The 27,465-nt window shown below is 50.5% G+C and overlaps 2 protein-coding genes across 9 annotated transcripts in view; one reads left to right on the forward strand and one right to left on the reverse strand.

The window, feature by feature from the left end:
* PKIG (cAMP-dependent protein kinase inhibitor gamma) overlaps positions 1-22,155 on the forward strand; it is an 81,589-nt gene extending 59,434 nt beyond the window's left edge. For 3 of the 4 annotated variants that reach the window (XM_044748524.2, XM_044748525.2, XM_014845909.3), the window contains 2 exons: positions 17,562-17,735; positions 21,403-22,155. In XM_044748524.2, coding sequence (XP_044604459.1) covers positions 17,585-17,735; positions 21,403-21,482 — 231 coding nt within the window. In that variant the 5' untranslated portion in view covers positions 17,562-17,584 and the 3' untranslated portion in view covers positions 21,483-22,155. Of the gene's footprint in view, positions 1-7,274; positions 7,548-17,561; positions 17,736-21,402 lie in introns of those variants that run through there. The other variant, XM_014845910.3, reaches the window with a different exon arrangement.
* A 461-nt stretch (positions 22,156-22,616) lies between these two features.
* The window catches only part of ADA (adenosine deaminase), a 28,012-nt gene continuing 23,163 nt past the window's right edge, over positions 22,617-27,465 (reverse strand). For 3 of the 5 annotated variants that reach the window (XM_070485980.1, XM_070485982.1, XM_070485983.1), the window contains 7 exons: positions 26,662-26,789; positions 25,856-25,927; positions 25,672-25,773; positions 25,319-25,383; positions 23,828-23,957; positions 23,393-23,495; positions 22,617-22,931 (listed from right to left, as the gene is read on the reverse strand). In XM_070485980.1, the coding sequence (XP_070342081.1) occupies positions 22,918-22,931; positions 23,393-23,495; positions 23,828-23,957; positions 25,319-25,383; positions 25,672-25,773; positions 25,856-25,927; positions 26,662-26,789 (614 nt within the window). In that variant the 3' untranslated portion in view covers positions 22,617-22,917. The other 2 variants (XM_070485979.1, XM_070485981.1) reach the window with 2 other exon arrangements.

The raw sequence follows: 27,465 nt of genomic DNA on the forward strand, positions 1-27,465 counted from the left end.
TCAGCTCTGTCTCCTTGTAGTTAGGGCAGAATCTCCAGCCTTTATTTCTCTGTCCAAGACCTAGCAGTCCCAGGAATTTGGGGGATTTTGAGCTCCTTTGAATTCCCTCTAGCCTAGCCTGCCTCTAACACCTCTCCTAAGATTCCTGTTCGCTGTTGGCAGAGTGAGAGTATTGCCTGGCGGGCAGCTGCCCTGGCATTGGAACTCCCCAGCTGCTTATCTTATCAGCAAGGCTTCTGGGCCTTGCCCTACCCTAGCTTCCCAAGCCACCAGGCTTGCATCCTGTTCTGACTCAGTGCCCCCTGGGAATCCCCTGGATGCAGATGTTTGCAGGGACTAGGATGCAGCAGTCCGCTCCCAGGACTGTTTATCTGACCAAGGCCAGTTAGGAGGGCAAGCCTCTAGAGGGCCTCCTGTTCCGGCTGCTGTGAGAGCCCTGGGGCCCAGAGCCACCGAACCTTGAGGATGCTGGGGTTGTATGAAGTCTAGAGCAGGGGTTTTTAACTAGGGGTTTATAGTTGGCTTCTGGAATTCAAGATTCCCCTGTAATCATGGGTACAGTTTTGTATGTGTGTGTATATATACTTTTCTGGGCAAAGTGTCCGTGGCTTTCCTCAGATTCACAAATGTGTCTGTAACCTCTGAATTTTAAAAACTAATGGTCTAGAGAGAGCCTAAAGTGTTGTGGGCCACTGTGTCTCCTTGGGCACCAGCCTCCCAGATGCCAGGATCTTGGGATACGTCATCCAAGAAACCTCTAGGTTTTTCTAGAAAAGTTTATGGAAAGTTTAGGGGTGAACTAGGACAAATTACCTGATATCACTGAACCTTGGAGCCATCCCATGGGATGTCCCAAAGTCAAATCATGAAATTGCACCCCAGCCCCTGTTGCATCTCACTGAACGCGCCAGGTATACTGAACACACTATGCGAGTTTTCGGGTTCCTGAATCCCTAGCTCAGAAAGGCTGCTCCAGGCAGCTACGCTGACAACAGTGAGAATAGTGGTGGTGGCTAAAATTCAATCTGGTGTACCATTGCCAAGAACAGCATTAAATATTTTATATATGTTATCTTCTTTCATCCTCACAACCCTCCACTGAGGTTGGTATTCTTATTTTACCTATGGAGAAACTGAGGCATAGAGAGATCTAGTAACTCATCAGAGATCACATAGCCAATAAGTCAGTAAGTGACACATGACCTAAGCACATGAGCTTAACCATGAAGCTTTATGATGAAAGTAAAGGGCATTTTTAGAAAAAAGTAAAGCAAGCAGAAAAAATATGGGACTATTTAGTGTACGGCAAACTGCCCTGTATACTGTAATACAGAGAACATTGCTGTGTTATAGCAGACCCGAAAAACTGCCCTGTATATTGTAATACAGAGAACATTGCTGTGTTATAGCAGACCCGAAAAACTGCCCTGTATATTGTAATACAGAGAACATTGCTGTGTTATAGCAGACCCGAAAAACTGCCCTGTATATTGTAATACAGAGAACATTGCTGTGTTATAGCAGACCCGAAAAACTGCCCTGTATACTGTAATACAGAGAACATTGCTGTGCTATAGCAGACCCGAAAAACTGCCCTGTATACTGTAATACAGAGAACATTGCTGTGTTATAGCAGACCCGAAAAACTGCCCTGTATATTGTAATACAGAGAACATTGCTGTGTTATAGCAGACCCGAAAAACTGCCCTGTATATTGTAATACAGAGAACATTGCTGTGTTATAGCAGACCCGAAAAACTGCCCTGTATATTGTAATACAGAGAACATTGCTGTGTTATAGTAGACCCGAAAAACTGCCCTGTATATTGTAATACAGAGAACATTGCTGTGTTATAGCAGACCCGAAAAACTGCCCTGTATATTGTAATACAGAGAACATTGCTGTGTTATAGCAGACCCGAAAAACTGCCCTGTATACTGTAATACAGAGAACATTGCTGTGTTATAGCAGACCCGAAAAACTGCCCTGTATACTGTAATACAGAGAACATTGCTGTGTTATAGCAGACCCGAAAAACTGCCCTGTATATTGTAATACAGAGAACATTGCTGTGTTATAGCAGACCCGAAAAACTGCCCTGTATACTGTAATACAGAGAACATTGCTGTGTTATAGCAGACCCGAAAAACTGCCCTGTATACTGTAATACAGAGAACATTGCTGTGTTATAGCAGACCCGAAAAACTGCCCTGTATACTGTAATACAGAGAACATTGCTGTGTTATAGCAGACCCGAAAAACTGCCCTGTATACTGTAATACAGAGAACATTGCTGTGTTATAGCAGACCCGAAAAACTGCCCTGTATATTGTAATACAGAGAACATTGCTGTGTTATAGCAGACCCGAAAAACTGCCCTGTATATTGTAATACAGAGAACATTGCTGTGTTATAGTAGACCCGAAAAACTGCCCTGTATATTGTAATACAGAGAACATTGCTGTGTTATAGCAGACCCGAAAAACTGCCCTGTATATTGTAATACAGAGAACATTGCTGTGTTATAGCAGACCCGAAAAACTGCTCTGTATATTGTAATACAGAGAACATTGCTGTGTTATAGCAGACCCGAAAAACTGCCCTGTATATTGTAATACAGAGAACATTGCTGTGTTATAGCAGACCCGAAAAACTGCTCACGGCAGTCATCTTAAATTATTAAGAAAAAGTTAGTGGACAGTGCATTAATCCATTAGTGCAATACGTGAGAAGAATTTCTATCCATTATAATTCAGATAAGGGTTTTTTTTTTTTAACAGCTTTATTGGGATATAATTCACCTACCATGCAATTCTCCCATTTAAAGTGTACAACTTAATGGCCTTTGGTCTATTCACAGAGTTGTGCATCTGTCACCATAGTCAATTTTAGAACATTTTCATTACACCAGAAAGAAACCCCACACCCTTTACTCATCACCCACCCAAGCCCCCAGCCCTCCCGAGTCCTAGGCAACCACTGATCTGCCTTCTGTCTCCAGATAAGGTTTTGATGTTAAAAGAGTAACAGTGTGGGAATCTTAGTGATCTGGAGTGAGTCATTCCCTGGGGAATAATTAGGCAAATGAAATTTGGCTCTAATGTATTTTATAAATGGCTTTATTAGCTAAGAAGCTACGAGCATGTCTTTGATATTCCTGAATTTGGGGTTGACATAGGCAAAAGACAAGTTTTTTTGTGAGTAATTTCCACTTGTCAGCATCGCCTGTCAAATAGGCTCTTCTCAGCAAGTGACTGTAAAATGATGATGGTTTCACGGGGCTGTGTTTCTCCACTGGTGTCAGAACCAGGACTAGTTCAACACAGGATCTTTCTTCTGTCATCTGAATCCCTGGCTTGGTTTCTCTCTCTGCCCTACTGTGGTTGTTGATATGAAGGGCACTCATGTAGCTGCCTGTCACTCTTGGAAATTTAAGAGACAGCAGCATGGGATCCTGTCCGGCACTGGAGAACTTACAACTGCATGTTGTCTCGAACATTTCATGTTAGCAGATCCACTGTGTATCTCTCCTGATTCATTCATTCATTCTTTTTCGCCTTTTCTTTCTTTCTTTTCTTCTACTTTTTTTTTTTTGGTAGGGAAGATTGGCCCTGAGCTAACATCTATATGGCCAATCTTTGTTTTTTGCTTGAGGAAGATTGCCGTTGAGCTAACATCCGTGCCAATATTCCTCTATTTTGTATGTGGAACGCCACCACAGCATGGCTTGATAAGCAGTGCATAGGTCCACGCTCGGGATCCACAAACCTGGGCTGCTGAAGCGGAGCACACGAACTTAACCACTACACCACTGGGCTGACCCCATTCATTCGTTGTTTTAGAAAACGTTTAGGAGGCCTATGTATGCAGCACGTGCTGTGGTAGGTGCTCAGTAAATCACTCTGAAAGTGTCTTGTCCCCATCGTTACAGTGCCTGGCCTTATTTGACCAGATGGAGTTAGTCACTTGTGCTGAAAGAAGCCACAGGGGCAGGGGGTTTGGTAACAGAACAATTCTCTGATAGGGAGGAGACAGGCGCAGCATCATCCCCCTCAAGACAAAGCCATCACCAGAACGTACTGTCCTAAAGAATGCACACTGAATCAGGATGAAGAAACACAGATTCAAGTCCTGATTCAGCTCCTGACTGGTTGGAGGACCCATGCTCTTCTCTGAGCCATGGGCTCTCTGTTGTGAGGGTGAAATAATGCAGTGCCTCTCAAAATACCTTCAGTACCATTTCTGGAAAGAGTACGTACTTAGTAAATGTTGAATGAATGCCTGAAGGAATGAAGGGATAGTCTGTATCTGAGTGCTAGAGCAGAACTCTAGCAGGTCAGATGACGAGGAGGAGACAAAGGACAACCTCCCTTTCTTCTTCCAGTCAGTCCCCTCCTGCCACCTCAGCCCCTTTCCGCTCACCTTTTCCTAGGGCTCCCACATCCTCTGCTTCCCTGAGCCAAAGAGGCGCTGCCTTTGGGGCCTTGGGCCTAGGAGGCAGCCAGGCCTGGGTGTGAATGCAGGCTCCGGTAGGTCCTGGCTCTGTGTAAAGGGCATCTAATTGCACAGGGCTACTGTGCAGCATAGATGAGAGACATATGGAAAGCATTTGTTTCCATGTGTGATACATAGTATATGTACCTCGTAAACGGTAGCTGTTTTATTTTATTATTACCATTGTTGTTTATTTGGTCAGGAGCCAGGGCTTAGCTGGTTATTTTAATCACTGGTTTGAGAGTGTTGATGTTCTTAAATTCTTATTTTGTTTGTTCATTAATTCATTCATAGCAATATATTCATTGAGCATCTTCCATGTGTCAGGAGCTGTGCTGGATGCTGGGGATACAGTGACAAACAAGAAAGTCAGGGTACCTGTCCTTTTGGAACCAGTTGAGAAGCCAAACATTGAACCTGTATCAGCAGCTGCATTGTGGCAGATCAGGGAGCTCTTGTGTTTTCTGCTGGCTCAGGGAAGAGGATGCGCAGGCTGAGGAATCTCTGTCCTGGGCCACTAGGAATCACACAGAACACTTAGGCTGAGGGCTGGCCGCCCCATGAAGCCTCAGTGCCTGGAGGCCAGGGGTGGAAGTGGTCTGGGAATCTTGTGCAAACTGTTAATATGGGCCAAAGGCACAGGTGAATCTACACTCTCTGCTCAGGTAGGGTGGTCCCTGGCCTGCAAACATGTCGCTCTTGCAGGTTTCCAGGGAGGCTGTTGATAAATTGGTCTTTCCCTGTGTTGCGTTTGTGGATTCTGAACTCTACTTCTATCTCGGGCAGGAAGAATGGAAGACAGCTTTGTTTCTCCTTCAGCTTAAGACAGGAGGGCCGCGAGCCCTGTTGGCAGTGCCTTTGGGCATCTGGTGTCTGTGCCTGTGAGTGACGTGTGAAGAGATGCCCTCGCTGCCCCCGAGGCTTCACTCACCCCACACTCGGGAGAAGACTCTGAAAACCGGCACGCAAGGAAAGCATTAAAGCATCCAGTTAGAAATGCCAGTGAAAGGGTAAAATCGAAATCAGAGCAGAGTTCAGAGTCAGCCTTGTCTTCCAACACCCTGGAAGGTCCCGGCCTCATTCACTCTTCTCTCTCCCCAGCTCACTGCCCCGCAGCCCAGTGGCCTCCTTAGAATCTTTCTGGACGCCAGGCAGGCCTGCCTCCTGCATGCTGTTTCCTCTGCCTGGCACACTTTCCCCACGTACTTGCCTGCCTCCTTCCCTCAGGTCTCTGTACCGTGTCACCTCTATCACGGAGGCTCCTTGTCCACTCTAGAAAACCGCACTCCCCTCTCACTTCCTATCCCCATAGCGCTTTGCCACCTGATTCTCTGTTTATTTGTTAGTGTGAGTTGCTCCACTAGAACGTGAGCTTCATGGGAGCAGAGTCTTTGTTCTTTGCTGAGTCCCCAGTGCCCGGTGGGCGATAACTATAAAGATAAAGGAGAGGAGGGAGTAACTTCCTTAAAATTAGTGACTGTGTGTCAGTGGCTGGCCCCTGCGCCCCACTCTGCCGTATACACATGCTCTCAACTACCAAGCTTTTTAAAGATTCTTATTTTAAAGATTTATATTCAGAAGTGGTCCCTAAGTTGTTTTCTCTCTCACCGCGCGTGCGGGCTCTGCCAGGCTCCCGTTGGTGACGGAGGCTGACGAGGGCAGTGACCATCAGCTGGAAAGCACACCCGCATCTCCCCAGCTGGCGTTATTAGAATCCCTGAGGAAGGCGAGGGGTGTAGTTTGAAACTGTCGCCCCGTGATTCTGCTAATTCTGATGTGTCCCACCACCAGCACTGGCTGAGAATTATGGTTTATGAGTCAGTCTCCCTAACTAGACCATGAACTTCCCTCAGGGGCACAGTGGTGTCTTACTGGTTTCATATCCATGGCGTCTAGTCCCAAGCCTGGTACACATGGAGTGATCGCTAAAATGTCTTTGGATGAGTGAGTGAATGAATGAATTAATATTTTAAAGATGATACCTTGCTTCTTTTCATCCTCCACAGTGGATTTTTGGCTTGCTTTTTACAGAATTCTAGAGGAACTGGAGAGGTTCTCCAGGGCTGGAGGTAACTGTAGAGCTCACTGGTTACCCGTTACTGTGCAGCACATCACCCCCAGTACTTAGTGGTTTAAAACAACAGCAATTTGTTGTCTTTCCTGGTTTCTGTGGGCAGGAATTTTGGAACAGCTTGGCTGGACGGTTCTGGCTTGGGTCTCTCCTGCAGTTGCAGTTAGATAGTGGCTGGTGCCTGAGTAGCTCTGGGCCAGCGCAGCTGGGGATTGCCAGCTGCCTCTCTCTCTGTGCTGTCTCGGGGCTCTCCATGTGGTCACTTCATGGGGCTGGAGCTACCTCGCAGCATGGCAGCCTCAGATTTCCTTCATGCAGCTCAAAGTTCCAAGACAAGTGTCCCAAGAGAGAACCAGGTGAAAGACATGTCACCTTTTCTAACCTCATCTTTGGAAGTCACACAGCATCACTTCTGGTGCATTCTCCTGGTTAGAAGCAAGTCACTAAGGCCAGCACATTCTAGAGTATGCAAATTAGATTCCACTTCTTGATAGGAGGACTGCCAAAGAATTTGCAGGCGTAGTTCAGAACCACCACAGAGATGCACAATTTACCCCTTCATTCCACACTTGAGATCCCCGAGGTTTGCGGGGGAAGAACTTGCCCAGAGGCGCCCAGCCTGGCATCGGCAGAGCTGGAGCTCAGTCCAGCCCCTGGACCTTTGGCCGGCCTGCTTGGAAGTGATCTCACTTTCCCTTCCTGCCCGCCCTCCACAGTGTGACAGGGACTGCCAGTCTCTGGGAACCTTGCTGCGTCCTCACCAGGTTCAGATAATGTGTAAACAGCAGGAGGCCTGGGGAGACCCAGCATGCCTGGTCCCCAAGTAGTAATCAAGCTGGATAGTTCTGGTTCTTTCCAAAGACCTCCACAGAAGCACACACGTGGATTGAAGAGTCGGGATCACGGCCCCGTGCCCAGCCCCAGGCCTGCACGAAGTACCGACAGTGCCCTGCCACTGGGTGAGATACTGCTGCTGAGAGGGTGAGAGTTTTAAAATTTGTACCCAAAAATAATTATTTTTACTGTTTCTGTGAAGTTAGATAACAAAAAATAGAATTTGGGGGCAGAATTCAGAGAATCAACCCGATGTCACTGGAAACGTTCTGAATATTTTTACATCCAGCTGAAAATTCTAAATAGAGTTTTGTTTAGGCACGGGTAAGATACATGTGCCTATATGTTTTCGCAGCATCATAGAATGTTTTCTTGAGACTTCATTGCTTTCTTGCCCTTTCTTCAGAAATGCCTTACTTTGAGCTTGGGGATAGAGGAGAAAAAGGGGAGAAAACCCTTACTACGTGCCAGGCGTGATGTTATTCATTTCCGTGCTTTCCAGCCTAACAGTACAGGCTCAGCCCCGCCCTTCACCTGGTGGGTACGTGACCTTGGGCAAGCCACTTAACCTCTCAGCACCACAGTTTCTTTTTCTATAGAACGGGAATAATAATGCTTTCTACTTCATAGACCTGCTGTAAAATTAAATGAGATAATGCCTGTAAGAGGCTTAGCACAGGCTGGCATGCGGTAAGGACTCCATAAAAGCTGGCTCTCATTATTCCCCACACTACCTTTCGAGGCAGTTGTTAGACCCACATTTTACAGGAGAGTAATCTGTGGTCAGGTGAGTTGCCAAGCTGTAGGGGCAGAAGCTGAGTGACCCCAAAGGCCCTGCTGTGTCCACTGCACCATGCAAGACTCCAGGTGGCTCTGCCAGGCCTTCCCAACATGCAGTAGTGGTGGACAGAGGGACTCAGGGGTTTCCTGCCCCACAGGGCCCCTGTGTCAGCGTCCTAAAGCAGGAAAATTTGAAAACACAGGGCCAGGAATCCACTTATGAGGCTCTATAAAGAGCAGAGTGACAGAGAATGTTCTAGACAGAGGGAACAGTCTTGTGAAGGCCCTGAGGTCAGGAAGAACTTAGCTGGTTTGGGGAATTAAAGAACACAATGGACCAAAAGAGAGTAGAAATGAGACAAAAGGACGCAGAGGAAGGCAGGGCCAGATCAATGCAGGCCTTTGGGGGCTGGTGCAGAGAGTTTGGATTTTGCCAGCTGTGGAATAGAAAAGCATCAAAGGTTGAGTGAAGCAGGGGAGTCACATGACCCAATGCCTGATTTGTGAACATCACCCTGGCAGCTTGTGCAGAAAATAGACCTTGGGCTGAGGGCAAGGTGGAAGCAGGGATGCAGTGAAGAGGCTGCACCAGGGGTGCAGATGAGAGATGATGGAGACCACGTGGTGCATCTGGACGGGAGAGATGGGAAGATTCAGGCTCTGTTTTGCAAGTAGAAATGACAGGACCTGTTGACAGATTGTACATGAGTACAGTCATGAGTGGTGAAAAAGGAGGAGGAATCCAGGATGGCTCCAGGTTTCCAGCTCAAGCAGTTGAGACAGATGGTGCCTTTGCTGAGCTCGGGAAGGCAGGAGGGGGTAGGCTTATGACTTGACATGTGAAGTTTGAAATGCTGGTGAGATGCCCAAGGGAGTTAAGTAGGCAGTTAGACTGGCAAGTCTAGAAGAGGCCTGGGGCTCTTTGGGAATCATCAACATATACTATTCTTTTTTCCTTTGAGGAAGGTTAGCCCTGAGCTAACATCTGCTGCCAGTCCTCCTCTTTTTGCTGAGGAAGACTGGCCCTGACCCAACATCCATGCCCATCTTCCTCTACTTTATATGTGGGACGCCTGCCACAGCATGGCTCGCCAAGCGGTGCAGTGTCCGCACCCGGGATCCGAACCGGCGAACCCCGGGCTGCCGAAGCGGAACATGCGCACTTAACCGCTGCACCCCCGGGCTGACCCCAACATATACTATTAAGGGAAAGGGTAAGAACTCCCAGGGAGCAAATAGAGAGAAGAGGACCCAGGCCTGGTCCTGGTCCTGGGGGCCCTCTAACACCAAGGTCCCTAAGGGAGGAGGCGCCTCTGTGGAGGAGGGTTGAGAAGTGGCCCCGAGAGGTTGGAGGGAGGCCCAGAGGGTGTGGTGTTTGGAGGCCCCTGGAGGAGAGTGATGTGAGAAGAAGGGCCAGCCACCCAGAAGTCACTGAGGACCTTGCTTGACTCCAGCACCCTGCCCTTTCTTCCTCCCTGAGTGGCCCCCAAAGTTGGTCTCCACTCCTATACTCGGGGCTTTGTGGCTCTGGCCCTCTGGCCCTTTGGCTGCCAAGGCCAAGGCCCTGCCTGACTGCCTCCAAGTGAGGCCTTTCTCGGGGCCGTTCTCTGAAGGGCATCAGGCACCGCTCTGGCAGGAGGCGGGCGCCTCTCTGGTGACTCGGCTCTGGGTGTGCCCCTAGGGCACTAGATAGAGCTTGGTGCTGGTCCCCAGCAGGCTGCACATGGCTAGACCAGCCGCCCTGCCCTTTCCCAGGTTCTTGGAATGTACTCAGTCTGGGGCCCTGAGTTTCCTGCCGGCCTCCGTGCCTCTCTGGTTTTGGCTGCCCATCACAGAGAAGAGCTGCTTCCCTTTGAATTTGGGGAATGCCAGCTCACTAGGCCCTGGTATTTCCATCAGGTGTCCACAGCCCTTTCATCCCTCAGAGAGGCCTTAGAGAGCATTTCCCCCATCCCCAGGAGGCCTCTCCCATGGGACCAAATCCCACTCTGTGCTCTGTGTCCTCTGTGAAATGGTCTGCTTTCTTTTTGTATGGTCTCTGCAAATATTTAATTAAAAAAAAAAAAAGAAAACAGGAAATGACCTTTCTGGTATATTTGGAAAACAGTTTGGAGCAGTAATGGAATCTGCCTGAGCAATGAGGACTAATAGCTGCAGACTTGGAACAGACCGTGTAGCTCTTGGCAGAGCCTGGGGCCTCTTCAGTTTTCAAAACTAGGGGAGAATTAAAGACCAAGGGAGAAGGTGGCTTCCTGTGGGGAAGCCTGACAGTGCCCAGAGCAAGCACCTGCGGGAACCGCAGCCTCTGAGCCCGGGCACCAGGGTCTGGGAAGCTGAGTACAGGGGCTCCTCCCTTCCATCCAGGACGTTCAGGGTCCAATGCCTCATAAGCGTTCAGACCCCAGGAAGGCACTAAGACCTGAGGGTGAGGAGTGAAAGAGCATCTTTACTCTTCAGCGCCCCAGAGGGCTCGGGCTGAGACAGGAGCTACTGCTGCATCTCTCTAGACCCAGATTGGCTGTTGACCCAGCCCACGGTCACCTCCTCAAGGAGGCCTTTCCCAACCATGCAACCTTTAACTGAACTATTCACATACAGAAAACTCTATTCTTCCATAGCCCTTATCACAGTCGGTGATGCTAGATTCATTTACTGTTCGATGCCTTTTTCTCTTATCAAATTGTAAATGTCTTTTAGTCTCCAATGTATACCCCATACTGGCACGGTGCCAGTGTACGGAAGGTCCTCACTAAACAATGAATGAATGCAATGTCAGGACTGGAGGAGACTCAGATCGTATTTCAACCTTCATTATTCAGATGAGGGGAAAGGAAGCTGGGAGAAAGGGACTCATCAGGGGTCTGATTGAGCTAGACCTTTGGCCACTGATATGATGTAGATAGAGCTGCACACCCACTGCATGTGGCAGCCAGGGCAGCCGTTTTTGTGGAACTTATATTCCACTCAGCCCTGTAAAGCAGTAAAGAAGGAAGTATAAGTTTGGGCCTTCTAAGCACCATTAAACATAGAGTAAAAACAAAGGAGTTTAATGAAAATGTCAAAAGGACAGTTTTACTGGTAAGTCACCCAACAAAAACGGAGCATACTCATGATTTATTAGTTGCATGCCTCTTATGTTCCATGTACCTTGTGAGACTCCACGCATGTCGTCTCACTGAATCTCACAACAGCCCCCTGAGCCGCAGGTTGTGGCTGTTATCCCCACATTGCCGAGGAGGAAACTGAGTGCAGAGAGGTGAAGGGAGTTGTCCAGGATCTCCACACCAGTAAACAGACACTGGGCTGGAGGCCCGTGCTGCATGCCTTCTCCCACACCACGCACGCCCCTTAGAGATTTGTCCTGTCCCTGCGGACTCCTGAGAGGGCAGCATGGTGTGGGAGAAGGAGCTCTAGACCAGGAGGTAGGACCCCTGAATTCAAGAACTTTGCGCAAGTCACTTCATTTTCTGAACCTCAGCTTCCCCAGCTGTTATGAGAGGCTTGTCTAGATGAGCTCTGGGATCCCTTTCAGTGTGATTATTCTACAAATGGTTTTGAGTTAAGTGGAAAAAATAAATTAAGGTGGATCTCTAACTCATACTTTATAGCAAATAAATTCCAGATTGATCAAAGATTAAAATGTGAAAAGTAAGGCCGTAAAAGTACAAGAAATAAACAAGAGAGAATTCTTTACTAATCTCAGAGTAGGGAAGACGTTTCTAAGTATGATCCAGAACACAGAAACCATAAAATAAAATATGGATCAATTTGACTACAGGAATATAAAAAATGTGTGCCTGGGGAGAAATGCCAGAAATAAAGTCAAAGAACAAGTAACAAGTAAAAAATACTTGTAACTTCTTAAGGCAAAAGACTAATTTCCTTGGTATATAAAGCCTCTTACAAATCAATAAGAAAAAGAGCTACAATCCAATAGAAATGGGCAAATGGATTTGAACAAACAGTGCATAGAAAAGGAAATATACATGGAAAGATGGTCAGCTTCACTTGCAGGAGCGGTACCAACAATCAGATACTGTTGTCACCTTTCAGATTGGGGAAAAATGTTGATGAGAAGGTAGTGAAACAAAGTACTCCTCATATATACCTAATGGGAATTAAATAACCTCTGTGGAGGAAAATTTGGCAATATCTAGTACAGAAAAAAAATTCACAGATCCTTTAATGCAGCACTTCTGCTTATGTGAAGCAACCCCGAAGCCCATCAAGAGGGAGATAATTAAATCAGTTTACAATAGTGAGACAACAGAGTCTGTGCAGCAGCCAATAAATTGTTCTTTTTAAAGATTCAGTTCTTTAAAGACTTTGAGTTTCTTTCTAGTGTTTTGATAGAATCAGTGCAGCAGTGGCCTCAGGGTAATCTGGAATTGTTTCCAGGATGTATTTTTATTTATTTATTTTTTTGAGGAAGATTAGCCCTGAGCTAACATCTGCTGCCAATCCTCCTCTTTTTGCTGAGGAAGACTGGCCCTGAGCTAACATCCATGCCCATCTTCCTCTACTTTATATGTGGGACGCCTCCCACAGCATGGCTTGCCAAGCGGTGCCATGTCCACACCTGGGATCCAAACCGGCGAACCCCAGGCCACCGAAGCAGAACCTGCACCCTTAACTGCTGCGCCACTGGACCGGCCCCCTCTGGATGTATTTTTAAATGAAAAAAGCAAGATGGAAAACAACTCTTTGTTTTAAATAAAAGAAAAAGGAAAGGGAGGGAGGGAATATGTATAGTCATGTGCTGCATAACGACTGTGATATTTGGATGGTGACAAATTGCCTGATGATGCATTTCTCAGAGTTATCGCTGTCATTAAGCGACGCATAACTGTGTAGCATCAACTATCCCTGGAAGGACACAAGACAGTCCCTGCTTTGGGCAGGGGAGGGGATCTGTGAGAAAGAGGCCACCAAGCTTACTCTTTTTCCTTCTGTACCTTTTGAGTTTTATACCACATATTCAAAAATGAAATAATTTTCGGGGGCCGGCCTGGTGGTGTAGTGGTTAAGTTCCCATGCTCTGCTTCAACAGACCGGGGTTCACAGGTTCGGATTCTGGGCGTGGACTTACATACCGCTCATCAAGCCATGCTGTGGCGGCATCCCACACACAAAGTAGAGGAAGGTTGGCATGGATGTTAGCTCAGGGCCAGTCCTCTTCACACACACACACAAAAAGATAGCCGCATCCTAATCCCCAGAAAAAAAAAAAAGAATATTCGTGAACATTTTCCCATGTCTTTAAAAAATATTCACAAACATTTTAATTCCTGAATGATATTTCATTTGAATATAAATTAGTTAAATATGTATATATTTCTCTGTTGTCCGTTTAGGAGCTCATTTTTGTGTCTTTAGTTTTTAACTATTATAAGTAATACTGTGATGAACATCCTTGTACATTTATCTTCGTGCACAACTTGGATTATTGTTTTAGAATAAATTATTATAAGCTGAGTTAGTGGCTCAAAGATATGAAAAAGTTGAGGTTTTTGGTGCATCTTGTCAAGTCACTCCCCAGAGAGATCCTGGCGGGTTACACCCTCATTAACCGAGTCTGAGAACGACATTTGCTGACAGTTTCCAACTCTGAGGATTCTTGCTTTCTTGTCCCGCTTTGCTGTTGACTTTAAAGAGCAGAGAGTGAAGAAAGGATGCAAATGTTGAAGAAAAGTGAAATTTTGTGCTTGCACTGTGGGTCAGAGCGCTTCCCAGACACAAACCCTAGACTCTTTGGAATCGCTATTCCCTCAGGGGATGGAGATGGGGCAGCCAGAGCACGTTGGCTCGGTTGGTGATTTCCAGGATTGGGCTTTGAGCTTGGCACACTGCCCTCCCCAAGCCGGTAGGGTCAGCTTCCTGCACTGGGCAGCTTGTGAGGTCAGACAGGCAAAGGCGGGAGCTGAAGCCCTAGGGTGTCTGTTCCAGCAGGAAGCTGGCCTTTTAAGGTGGAGCCTGTAATTCCATCCCATGGTGTCACATCCTAGAGCCACCAGACAGGAGCATCAGCAGGGCAGTCGACAGTATACGGAGGCCTGTCTCAACAGTCCTGAGAAGGAAGACGTGCTTTTATCATCCCCACAGATAGGGAGAGAGGGAGGAAGATAGACAGATGGATAGATTCAAATTTAATTCAACAAGGCCAGAGCCTGTAGGCTCAGCTGCCAGGACAAGGCCTGTGTATGGTGTGGTGAGAGTCCACTCACAGATCCCTCATCTCATGGAGCCAGCATTCTCATTGGAAGAAAAGAGCTAAGGAGACAGGCTCAGGGAGGTGGTGTGGCCTGCCCAGGCCTGTTCCTTCCCTCAGCAGTGGCAGGTGTAACAGAGAGGATGACCCTGGGCCGAGGAGCCAGATGGGGCTGCTTGAGACCTTTCTGAGTCACAGTTATGAACTCACCTCACTGACCTCAGAGGGCTGTTTTGGCAATTAAGTAAATGAGATACAGAAAACAGGTAAGCACTTGGTAAATGTCCCCTTTGCTGTTATTGTTAGAGTTGTCGTCATAATTTTTATTCTGTGTGGTTATTGCAATAGGCCATTCCCCTGTTCTGAAGCTTGGAGCGGTCTCCTCAGAGGGAGATTGCGGGAGTGAAACTTCTGTGACCGGCAGAAGGAACCACCTCTGGAACTCCTGGGAATGCCGCTTTTTACTGAGGAGGAGCCAAAGCACATCTAGGGCAACTTCTTTCTCTCAGGGCAGCCGGGAGAGAATAGGCTGGGCGCGCCCTCTGCTGAAGCGTGGGGGGATTGCCCTAGACGGAATTCTGGCCCTGTCTTTATTTTACAGGGTGGGGGACTTTTGGAGGCCCTCTCAGAGAGGGGTAGTCTTGCTCACGGTCCGGTGGCAGAGCCAGGTTCAAAACACAAGGTCACGTCTCTCATTCTTTTCTCTTTCTGCTACAGGACACCACCCTGTCTCCTCTGATTGTTGAGTGCCCCTAAATTATTCTTTAGGTGTCTTTTCAGAGCTAGGCGTTGTGGGGAGGTGTGGGCCCAGCCCTCTATCCTGGCCAGCCCCTCCTTATGCACAAACTCCCCCCCCCTTACTGTCTGAGCCCCACCCTGAGCACTTTCCAGCCCTTCCTGCCAATGTCACTTACTTCCTGAAAGCACTACGTGACAACTGGGGCTTATAAAAACTTCAAGTCTTACAAAAAGGTAGTCTTAGAAAGTGAAGTAAGTTCCCCTTAATCACAAAGAACCTTGACAAGATTTTTTCTTGTATCTGCCATCTTTCCCCAAAGAAATTGGGTTTTATTTTAGGTGTTGTTTTGCAACCTACATTTTGCTATGTCAGTACAGGTCCGTCTAGCACATTTCTTTATGAATACTTTATAATTCATGTAATGCCCAGTCTCCTGAGGGACATGTGGGTGGCTCCCTACAGCTTGCTGTTACTGACTACGCGCAGTAAATATCCTCACAGCATAGTAGAGAGCGTTGGCATTTGCCTCAGTGTGTCTAGAACTGGGGTTTGCTGGGCCCACACCAGTTAGGAGGACTGTGAACACCTATGGGCGGTCAGGGGCTTAGACCCCCCTTCCACTTCCTAACCCAGGGTCTGCCAAGTTGCCAGAGTCCGTGCAGTGGCTGTGATTTGATTGCCTTCAGAAGGTCGTCGGTGCTCAATGAGACATTCTAGTGTCCCCTGGCAGGTTAGCCTTTTTTGTAGCAATGCCTGTTGTTGGCAAGCGTGCAGATGCATGCACAGTCTCGTGTGCTGCTGGTAGGAATATAAAGAGGAACAGTACTAGGTTTATAAGGTTTTCCCCCTCAATTTTTTGTCATTATAAATACCACCGTGCCATTCTGGAAGGCGACTTGGAAAAGTGTCAAAAGATGTCTTAAAAATTATTTCACCCTTCCGTTTAGCCCAGCAGTTCTACCCCTAGGAATATGTTCCAAGGGAGTAACTAGAGATAGGCACAAAGATTTACATAAAGACCCAGTGCTCCTGTAATGGGGGAAAATTGGAAAGTACCTCCATGTTCATTTCTAGGGGACTGATCATGTAAATCATGGTACATGCCAGTATACGTATACAAAAGTCATGTGCAGGGAACTTTAATAACATGTTCGAGAGTGTTTCAGAGAGCAGGCTATAAAATACAATGTGTGGTGTGATCCCAGAATAATTTTTTAAATGTATATAGCTTGCCTTTCTATATGTAAGGTTCTCTTTGCTCTCTCAACTGTGCTGTCAACCACCAGGGCTGTTAACCGCCATCCCTGTAGCGATAACTCCTAATTTACTGTCTTTCCTTCGCATGCCATCTCTCGGCTGAGCTCCCGCCCCCACCTCCGTGGCCTACTCTACCTCCCCGGGATGGCTCACGGGCACCTCAGAGTTAACGTGTGAGACAGAACTCTTAATCTTCGCCCCACCGTCACTCCCCAAAATATTCCTCCTCTGTTACTCCTCATCTTACAAAGCGCACTTCTGTCCACCTACGTATTCACGTCAGAAAGGTCACTTTTGCATCGAATACCAAGTCCTGTTCATTTGTCCTCCAGATTACATCTAGAATCTGTCCACCCACCACCACCACCCCCGTCCTCCACACACCATCTTCTGGCACATGAATTACTACAGGAGCTCCCTGACTTGCCCCCTTCTGGGCCCTGCTTGACCCAGATGTCAGAGTCATCTTTGAAAATGCAGATCTGATCCTTCGTGACCTGCCCTAGCCCCCTCAGGACCAAGTTACAGATGGGATCTGGCCCCTGCCCAGCCCAGCAGCATCCTCAGTGTCACTGCCTCTCTCCCACTACACCCCTTTTTCAGTCCTTCTGTCCCACCAAGCCCTTCCCTCCTCAGAGCCTTCACACATGCTGTTCTCCTCTCTGAAATGTTCTTCCTCTCTTTGTGCAGTTAATGCCTAGTCCTCCTTGGATCTCAGCTAAAACGTGACTTGGTCAGGCTTGGGTAGTCACTCCGCACCCTGCCTTCTCCCTGGAGGCCCTGGGCCCCGTGATCATTACTTAGGTATTAGGTATTCGGATTAGCCCCCAATAGACTATAAGCCGTGGCAGGGACCACAGCTCATTTGTTCTTTGCTGCATTTGTGGCACTTAAGCCAGTGCCTGGCACATGGTATTGCTAAGTGTGTAGATATTTATCGATAACTTTACTTCAAGAAAAGGCAAAAGATGTTCTGTAAAATGTTGATGGTGGTTTCCCAGGTGTGAAATTACGGGTGACTCCTTTTGTTCTTTGTACTTTTCTGTGCTGTTTCGTCTTCAGTGATCAAGGCAATAACTGTCATTTGGTCAAAAGACATCAGTGCTGGGAGCAGAGCTGAGTCTTCTCTGCAGAATGCCTCTGGACTCACCTCTGCCCTCCTGCCCCTGCCCCACAGGCCTGAAGAGCGATGCAACAGGCATGATGGAGGTCGAGTCCTCCTACTCGGACTTCATCTCCTGTGACCGGACAGGCCGTCGGAACGCGGTCCCTGACATCCAGGGAGACTCTGAGGCTGTGAGCGTGAGGAAGCTGGCTGGAGACATGGGCGAGCTGGCACTCGAGGGGGCAGGTCAGAACCCACGCGTCTTCAGCACTCCTGCATATCAGAAACCCTCTGCTGGGCTCCTAGACTGCCCGCTCACTCAGAGAAGAGACAGCATTGAATCAGGCCCTGGTCCCACGGGCAGCGGCAGAGAGTCCAGCCAGTCTCTCGGCTGAAGGGCCCTGGCAGGAGGACTCTGGCTGGGCATCCTGGGTTCTTCCCCTCCCACTCACCCCATCCATCCACAAGTCCTGTCAGTTTTCCTCCAGGGTCCCTCCCAGGCCCCTCCACTTCTCTGCATCCCCACAGCCAACTCCTGGCTCAGGCCACTGCTAGCCCATCCTGGCCGACTGCAGCAGCCTCTTCCCTGGCCCCCCTGCATCACTCCCACCCCTCCCATCTTGCTCTACACAACAGCTAGCGGGACTCGTTTAAACTGTCTGATCCCATCCTGCTTCTGCCCAAAAAATCCCCAATCACACGCAGAGTGAAGCCAAACTTGTCACATTGCCCTGCCAAGTGACCAGGCCTTGCCTGCCTGCCTCTGGGATCTCACCGATGCCACTATCCCCTCACCTTCTGCCCTCCAGCCACACCCGCCGTTGCTCTGTTTCATTTGTTTCCTCTGCTGGATCACTCCCCACCCAGCCCTGTGGCTGCTGCCTCCTCACCCTCAGGCCGGAGCTCCTGCAGGTGCTCAGAGGGGCCTTCCCTGATGGCTAACCCATCCCTCCCCAATCACATGACCCTCATCACTCTCTGACAGGGTCTCATGTGGTTAAATACGAGCTCCCGGAGAACAGGGGCCTTCTGTTCTGCTGGCACATAGCAGGTGCTTGGAAAGCACTGGCTGAATGAATGAATGAATGGAGGAAGTAGCGTCTGCCACCTCACGTGTTGCCTGGGACAGCCCTCCTCTCCTCCCTCTGTGCTCCCAGTGAAGTCCGCTCAGCTCAAGCCACTGGTCAGCCCTGGGACCTTCCTTTGGGAGCCTGCCCTGGTCCCCCTGCACTGGCTAGGGCCCTCTCCTCCCTGTCTCACAGCACCACTGAGGCTGTCCTTAAGAGGGCTACAACCCTGTTTTTCCCTGTGTAGCCCCCCCAGTCCAGAGCCCTTGGCCCTTGCTGGCCAGAAATGACCTGTGAGTACAGAACAGAGAAGATTTGGTGGGGGTATGGCCCCAACCCTCTGTTATAGATGGACAAACACTCCCAGAGAAGTTCGGTGGCTTGCCAGGGTCACCCAGCATAACATAGTTAGAACAAGAAGGTGGCTGCCCCTGACACTCTTCCCAAGGAACCCCACCCCCATACCTTCCCTGCTCGAGTGGTCTGTCAGCCTTCCCTTATTATGTGGCCCCAAAGCTCCTCACCCAGGCACATGAGCCTCCACGGGGTCTCACCCTGCTCACTTCCCCTCTCACTTCTCTCCCCTAGTGCCTCTGATCCAGCCAGAGTAAAGTACTTTTATTTCTAGACAGTCCCCGATGGGTCATAACACACTGCTCCCTCTGTTCAGCTCTTCCTGCCCTCCCCGTGCCGGGCTCACTTGTCGTCATTCTTGGAGACACAGAACGCCTGCTGAGAGGCCTTGCCTGACCGCGTCCCCCTTCTCAGGCTCAGGGAGGTGCCTCTTCTCCCGGCCGCCTCCGTAATCCCACTTAACACAATGCCCTTCCTCTAGGCTGTGAGCTTCTCCTGAGGGGATGTGTCTTGTGCCCTTAGTGCCTGGTGGCGTTTGGCACGTGATAGAGGTGCCTGGTCAGTGGCTGTTCAGTGAATAACTAAAGGACCAGCGTGCCCAGCCGCCACCTGGGCATGCTGCCGGGGGCTGGCCTCAGGGCCTCTCTGTCTGCACCCCCCAGCCCTGGGACACCACCCATGTACCCCTAATCCCCTTTTCCCCTGTCCAGTTCGAAATCCCTGAGGTATCTGGGTCCTCTGGGTGCATGACATTTGCCTGCCAGGGTGACTGACCTTTAAAAGGGGCCCCTGAGGAAGGAGCAGCACTCGCTGCGGGGAGGTGAAGCACTCCTGGTGGATGGCAGGCCAAGGAGCCTCCCAGCAGGCCCTGCAGTGAGCAGCTTCCACAGGCAGGCGCGTGGCACGCTCAGGCCCGCAGACGCCCCAAGGGCGTGGGAGTATGGGCCCGGGATGGGGCCCCAGAGGCCCTGTTTGCTGAAAGGTCTCGGGAGACCCGTGCGTGGCCAGGGCAAGGGAAGGGGAGCCGCGGCCTTAGGCTGTCCTGAAGGCCTGGCCTCCCAGCCTCCAGGTCTGTGGCCTGGTCCTGGTTATTAACACTCCCCAAGCATGTCACGGGCAAAACTTTGTCTTCTTTGAGAGTTCCTTACATGGGGAGCACAAATGTTTCCTTCCCTTGCCTAATAGAGGTAAACAATAGGCAAGGCGTGAAGAAATATGAGTGCACTGCCTGGGAGAGTGTGTGACCACGAAAGCTTCTCGAATCAAGCTTGGAAGCTGACTCCAGGGGCATCCCAAGGGTGCTAGTTGGAGAGGAAAGTACTTGAGGACCTTCTCTCCAGGCTAGGAGAGGGAGGACTGACACAGAGGAAGCAATTTCCCTGGCTGAGCTATTCCCACGTGCCAGATGACCACATATGGGCGGAAGTGTCACCATCCTCCCTTTATGGATCAGGAAGCAGAGGCTCAGAAAGATTAAACGCTTGCCTGAGGTCCCACAGCAAGGAAATGGCAGAGCAGAGGTTACTGAGAAATCTAGCGAGAATGTTCCTGCTGGTCAGGGCCGGAGCATCAGAAGCTGGGAAATGTGCCTGAAGTGCAGTCTGGTTTGTCAGGCTTTTGGAGGGCCAGAAGGACCCTCTGGGACTGAGCCTTTGCTACAAGCACCACCCTAGGAAAGGAGGTAGCCTGGGGTGGGCATCTGCATTCGGCCTGCATCCCTCACTCCGCTGACCCTCACTGCTCAGGCCTGCCGCGAGGGCCAGGTGAGGCCCTGTGGATGATGAGGCCTCATCAGCGCTGGGAGTGCTGCATGCTCAACAGAAGTTACATTTAGTGGGAGGGACACTGGCTCCCTCCACCACTTGATCTCGGGCAAATCAGGTCACCTCTGTGAGGCTCGGTTTTTTCCGTTTTGTGTTCTGACCCTGGTCACGCCTCCAGGCTGCTGTGTGCAAGGCATGGAGGTCAGTGCAAGGTGGTGTTTCTTTGTCATCTGAACGGCTTAGCCTAAGGATGCAAAGGCAGAAGGAATCTAGGGAGGTGTGGCTGGTCAGGCCAGGCCGCCGCACAATGAAACAGCCATGGGCTCCCTCCCAGCCCCAGCCTGCACCCTGGGACTCTCCTGAGCTGGTCTAGTTCCAGGCGCTTTTCTGTTTTATAAGAACTCCCTTTCGCCGAGCACCTGGTACCTGCTGGGACTTCACGTTTTCCTCTCTGGAGAGCCTGCACAAGTACCCTGACCCTCAACAGCCCTTCATCTGATGCTTTCAGCATCCATCTTGGCCTTTAATTGACTTTAATCATACGAGTAATACTGCATGCATATTCTTTGTAAAAATTAAAATGTTATAGACCAGACTAAGGTGCCCTGTGGCTACCACCCCCCAATCCAGCTCCCCAGGCTTATCCACTATTAACCACTTTGGCTGGCCCTTCCAGACCTCCTCCTATGCTTTATGTTTGTGTACATGCTCCTTTTTCTCCCTCTCCAGAAGGACAGGCAGAAGCGGGCACCCCAGACAAGGAAGCTAGCAACCAGCCTGTGAGCAGTGATGGGACCACTTCGTCTTGAGTCTGACCTTGCCCGAGGAGGCTGGAAGAGAGACCTGCTGTGAATGGGGAGCCCTGGCACTGGCCCGGCAGCCTCTTCTCTGAGCCCGTGTCCCAGGCAAGCCAGGCCAGACTGAAAGGCACTTCCAGGGACCACCGTGGCCCCTACCCTGGCAAGGCCTTCCGCTCGCACCCACAGGGTCCATGCTCCCACCATCTCCTCACCATGGCCTGATACACTTTCAAGACACTGACCACAGGGTGTTATTTATTCAGCGGGCATGGAGACTCGGGGGCTGGGCCCTGCCCACCTGAGTGAACAGCCCATCCAGGAACGCTCCTCTCCCGGGCGGCCTGGGCAGGGACCACATCCCAGCTCTGCCCTCTCTTCTCCAGCCCTAACCTTCTGGGTCAAGACCTTCTTATCCCTTTTTTAAAAAACACTTTTAAACTTTTTAATAACTTTAAACCTTTTTTCAGCAGAGGGAGGGAGCTGACAATTGACCTTTTTTTGGAAGCCATGGTAAGCTAAACTCTTTGATCATCTATGCAGCTCTGAGGTTCCCTCATGGAGCTTCTCAGACCCATTTTTAGGGAAGGGATTTTGTGCTCAAAACTATCATCAACCCTTTGCCCTTTCTACCAAGATAAGTGACACCTAGGACCCAGAAAATAAATGCTGATGATTTGTGTGACTGGTTTAAGATTATTTCTCCTTTAAACAACAAAAGCAGGGGCTGGGCCCTGTTTTCCCTAGGTCCACAATTAGCTGCCCCAGGCATCCATGGAATGAAGTTCCACAGAGGTTGGCACCACTCCTTGGCCCAGTGTCTGATGAATCTTCCAACACCCCCGCCTCACCCCAGTCCACAGCTTCAGGAACCCAAAAGAAAGGTTTTCCCCTTAAAACCCAGAGTAGGAGGGGCTGAGAGTTCAGGGAGCACTTATGCCACAGAAAACTCTTCAAGAGAAGCCTTACTTCTTCTGGAGGGAGCGGGGGCTGGAGGCCCCTCTGAGCCCCCAGTAGTGGAAGCCAGTCACAGCCCCAACGGGGCTCTCAGGGCCCTGCCGTTGGGGGGGCTGCCTAGGTCTAGGAGTCCCTGAGGTCCCCTCCAGTCTCCCTTCACCCAGGACCACAGCACCTCACACCATGTGCTACACAACACCAGCCATTGACTTCTTTATTGAGCACCAGATTTTCAGCATGAGTCACCACAGGAGGAGGGTTTCAGATTCACCTAGGCCCTGCCCCTGAGCTGGGCACATAATCAGAGAGTGTGGCCATGCTGAGCTGTGCATGTGGAGAGAGACAGGCACACAAGCTTCAAGAACGTCAGTAGCTGAGACTGCAAATCATAGTGTTCCTGGAAGGGGTAAAGGAAGGAGTGTTGCTTGACCGCAGAGTTGTGAAGACTCCATCCACAGGGTGAGGGCTCAGAGAGGCGGCCGTGATGTCTTCACCGATGCTGCCCTGCTTGCCAGGTCAAAGAAGCAGATTAGGCAACTCGTAGCACCCAGGATGTAAAAAAAGTCACAGAACGTCAGAGCCAGAGAGGAATCCCCTTCTATAGATGAGGAGACTGAGGCTTAGAGCCAGGGAATGCCTTGCCAAGGACACACAGGGAAGAAGGAGCGGAACAGAGACAGGACCTTGGCTTTGGGCAGCCATGAAGATGCCCCAGGGTTGCCAAGACCTTTTGGACTGGGCTTTAGAAAGTCTCTTCTTTTAGACCAGCCGCCTCAAGACAGCATTATACAGAAAATAAGCCATCTCATGAGAAGTTGTCACCTGCCAGGGCCCTGTAACCAGGAAGTCATCACACATCCTTGGTGCTGCCCAAGAGAGGAAGGGAAGGCATCTTGCTAGAAGTCCCACAAAGCCAGGCTGGATCCAGGGCAAGTCAATGGCCCTGAAGCTCAGACAGAACATACCTGCAGAGGCTGAAGATAGCATCCCATAGGCTTTATAGAGCAGCTCAAGAAGCTCCCCCTTCTCATCTTCTGGGAGGAAACAGGACTTTGCTGCATTGATATTCTGGAAGGGCCAGCACAGGAGACAACATGGAACCAGAGAGTACGGAAGGGAGCCGCTGGCAGGCTAGTGACAGGCCATCCTCTTCATGAAATATGGGCAGTTAAGCTCAGAGGGAGAAGGACTTGTCCAAGGTCACATGGCACCAAGTGACAGAGCACACTTCTCATCAGCCAAATATTGTCTTCCGTGGAAGGTGTCTAACCCTAGATGTGGCTTGGCCTGTTGAGGCAAACTCACTCCTCATCTCCAGAGGTCCCAGGCCCTGGACAGGCCTTGAGGCCTCCCACTCCCAGGACCCAGAGTCGAGGCTGACCGGGCTTGCACCCACTCACCAGTCTCTTGAACTCCTCTTCGGTAAAGCCCATGTCCTGTTTGGTCATCTGGTAATCAGTCTCCAGGGTGGACTTGAAGATGAGCGGGTCATCTGTGTTGAGCGAGTAGTTAGCCTGGTCATTTTTGAACCTGGATGCAGGGAGAGGGAGAAGAGCTCCCCTTTACTGTTCTGTCTGCAGTCGCCGCACACTGACTCCACCCTCCTTTGAGCCTCGGCGGCATCCTTAGATACACCTGGAAGATCTCCTTGTACAGAGCAAGAAACAAATCCAGAGAACTTGAGTGACTTGCCCAAGGCCTGTGACATAACTAGCAACTCGAGACTGAAACCCATCCAGCCAGGCCCGAGCCAGGCAAAGGCGGATGAGGAGCGAGGTGGAATGGGGGCTTGAGGAGGCCACAAAAGCAACACCCTCCTCCAGCTAGCCATCCCCTTCACAGCCAACACTCCGGGAGTCATGCGCACCTACCCCAGTCATCATCAATCCCCCTGGGACCTGGCTCTTGAGACACGCCATGGAAACTCTTCTCGGCACGATCCCCAACTACCGTCTCGTTAAATCCAGTGCACCTTTCCTAGCTCTTACTTGACTCATGGAGCAAAATTTTACACTGGTGAATGTTCTTGGAACCCTTTCCGTCCATTTCTTGGACATCACACTTGCCTTTCCCCTACCTGTCTCTTCCGCCTATCCCTTAAGTGTCACAGTCCTGCTGGGTTCTATCCTAGGCCCTCTTGTTCTGTCTCCTGAGGCCATCCCTTTTCCTTTAACCACCATATCTGTGTAGAAGACTCTTGAATCTTTCTCCAGCCCATAGGCTGTATACCCTTGTGCCTCTAAGAACCTCCACTTGGACATCCCAGAGGTACCGCACACTCCACGTTCCTAGAGCAGGCCTTAGGACTCCTTGTGATCAGAACATCAGAGCCCACGCTCCTTCCCTTCTTAGAAGCTTGGCAGACAGACCAGTGCTGGCCTGACCATGGTCATCCCAAGTTCTTGCTGTCCTTATCCTATGTCAAGGAAAGGCTGCTTTGCCCTCTTGAGGCCTGATGCCACTGCCAGGGCTCAGTCATAGGACAGCCTGAAGAAGGGCCAAGACCCCCTAGACAGACTGCAGGGTGGGCACAGGGCAGGGTGGGACAGACCCTCTGGGGGAAAGCTTCAAGATGGTGCTCGGGGGAATGCCCAGAGGTCCCGGGAGCAGAGACCATGCGAGCAGGAGGCACTCATCTTCCTGATGCCGAGGAGGCAGAATCTAGAGTGTGGAAGTCTCCCTTGGGGTGGCAGGGCATTCTGCTATCGCTGAATGAGCTATAGGGCCCCAGCTGTGCTATCTATTAGCTGGGGGGCCTTGGTCACATTAACCCTGCCTGTTCCCGAAGATTCGTAGAGATTTCATATCCAGAGTCCTAGCCTCTGCGTTTCCTTCCCACCCTTGGCTTTCCTAGTACAAAACTGAATGGGCCCCAGGGAACCAGGCCTCACCGAACCACCACGTGCTCCATGCCCGGCTTCCAGGCGCCTGTGAGGTAGCTGGACCAGGGGCAGACCTGGAAGAGCAGGTGTGTGACTGGCACAGACACCCCCAGGCCATGCTGACCTCCCCTCCCCCCATGCCCTGGGGCTGGAGCCACCTACTCCGTCACCGTTCTTGCCATGGTCACCCTGGCCTCGTTGCTGCTGAATCCCACGACCTCGTCAGTCCTGGTCAGCCTCCACCACCTTGCTGCTTTAATGCCCACCACCCACTCCCGCCATCGCTTGCCCCACTTCTTTGGCTCCTGGGACCCTCTCCTGGCTTTCCACCTCTCTCAGCTCCCACTCCCTGGCCCCCTCACCTCAAAGTGCATGTTTTCCTGGCGCAGCTTGTCATAAAGGGCCTCGTCCTCCACAACTTCATAGCCATGCCCCACCCTCTCCGTCTTGAGTATATCCACAGCCTGCAGAGAAGCAGAGTGGAGCCCAGTATGGGGCGGGGAGGAAGCAGGGAGGAGCACCCCACAGCCAGCCCGGCCTCCTTACCTCTCTCACCACCTCCGCTGAGCCCGCCTCCCCGGCGTGGACTGTGCGGTGGATGCCACTCTTGACAGCTTCCTGAAAGGGCAAGAGCCAGGTCACAGGCAGCCCCGGGGGACGGCCCCCGCAGGGCCTGCCTTCACGACACTTTGGGTGTGGAGTTTGGGCAGGCTGGCACCATGGCCACAGTCAGGCTGGCCTGCTGCAAGATAGGGAAGGCTGGTCTTTTTTATCGTTATTTAAATGGTAGCTATCATTTATTAGACAGATACATGTCAGGCACTATACGAAATGGTTTGTATACATTATCTAATATTCATAGCTATTATAATCCCTACCTTACAGTGGGGGAAACTGAGACTCAGGAACATTAAGTAACATGACCAAGGTCAAACAGCTAGGACGTGGGGAGCCAGGCTTGACCTGGGCAGTGAGACTCCAGAGCCCCCACTCTGAGCCCCACGCTGCCCCCCTTCCACGGGAAGGGCATCAGGAGGCTCTGAGACATCTGCTCCAACTCAGTCATCCCAGCAGACGAAACAGAGACCCAGAGAAGATACCATCTTGTCCGAGGTCACACAGCAAATCATAGGCAGAAATGGCTCAAACACAGGACTCCCAATACCAAGTGGGGTCTTGATACCAAATTCCCAATTTCTAGAGCTCCCAGACGCAACTAAGACACACTGAGGAGCCCAGAAGGTCTCACACACCCCAGGGTGTGTGATTTCTCCCTCCTGTGGCTGGAGACAAGCTGCTCCCACCGCTCACCCAGTGCCAGCCTCTCCTCCCGCTCCTTCCCCGAGACCTGCCTCATAGGCTTTCACATGTCCCGGGAAGAGGCTGCTTCCTTCGATGGTCTCATCTCCAGCCAGGTCCACGGCTACCACAGTCTGCTGCTGGTACTTCTTACACAGCTCCACCACCTCGGAGGACCAGTCTGTCGGAGAGATGCCTGCTGGGCCTCTGTTGGCAGCACCAAGGAGAGAGGACCCTCCAGCCCTCCTGCTAGCTGGCCCACCCACTCACCCCTACCCACCCCCCGAGGCCAGCTCACGACAGAAGGCCCGGTGTCTTCACATCCTGACTGCTGTGGTCTAACCACGTGGCCTTCAGCAAACCGCTCCACCCAGCGCTTCCTTTTGCCCCCTCTCAGGGCACACCTCCAGCTACTGCACAGGGTCCCGGCAAGGCTCTGCCGACGCCAGGGTGAACAGCACCGAGGACAGGGCGTGGGCTCAGTAAATGACACATGGGTGTTCTTGCACTTGATTTCCAACAGCCCTCAAGGTGGGCTCACCCCCACCTGGCAGATGGGGAGGTGGAGGCCTGCGCACTTTAACATTTGAATCTCAAACCTAACTTAAACTGCTATTGCTAAACATACTGCTAATGTACTATGGACCCTTAACCAATAAAGTTTTCATGAAGTGTTTAAAAAGAATGAGCAGTCACAGGCTTTGGAACCAGATGGCCCTGGGTTCACATCTGGGTGTTCTGCCTTCCTGATTGAGGAACAAGAGCCTTCACCTCTCTCTGCCTCAGTTTCGTCATCTGTCAACTGGGGATAAACAATGGTGGTCCCACCTCACAGGCTGCTGCCAAGATTGAGAAGA

This window comes from Equus asinus, chromosome 15 (genome assembly GCF_041296235.1).
Source record: "Equus asinus isolate D_3611 breed Donkey chromosome 15, EquAss-T2T_v2, whole genome shotgun sequence".
Taxonomy (NCBI): Eukaryota; Metazoa; Chordata; class Mammalia; order Perissodactyla; family Equidae; genus Equus; species Equus asinus.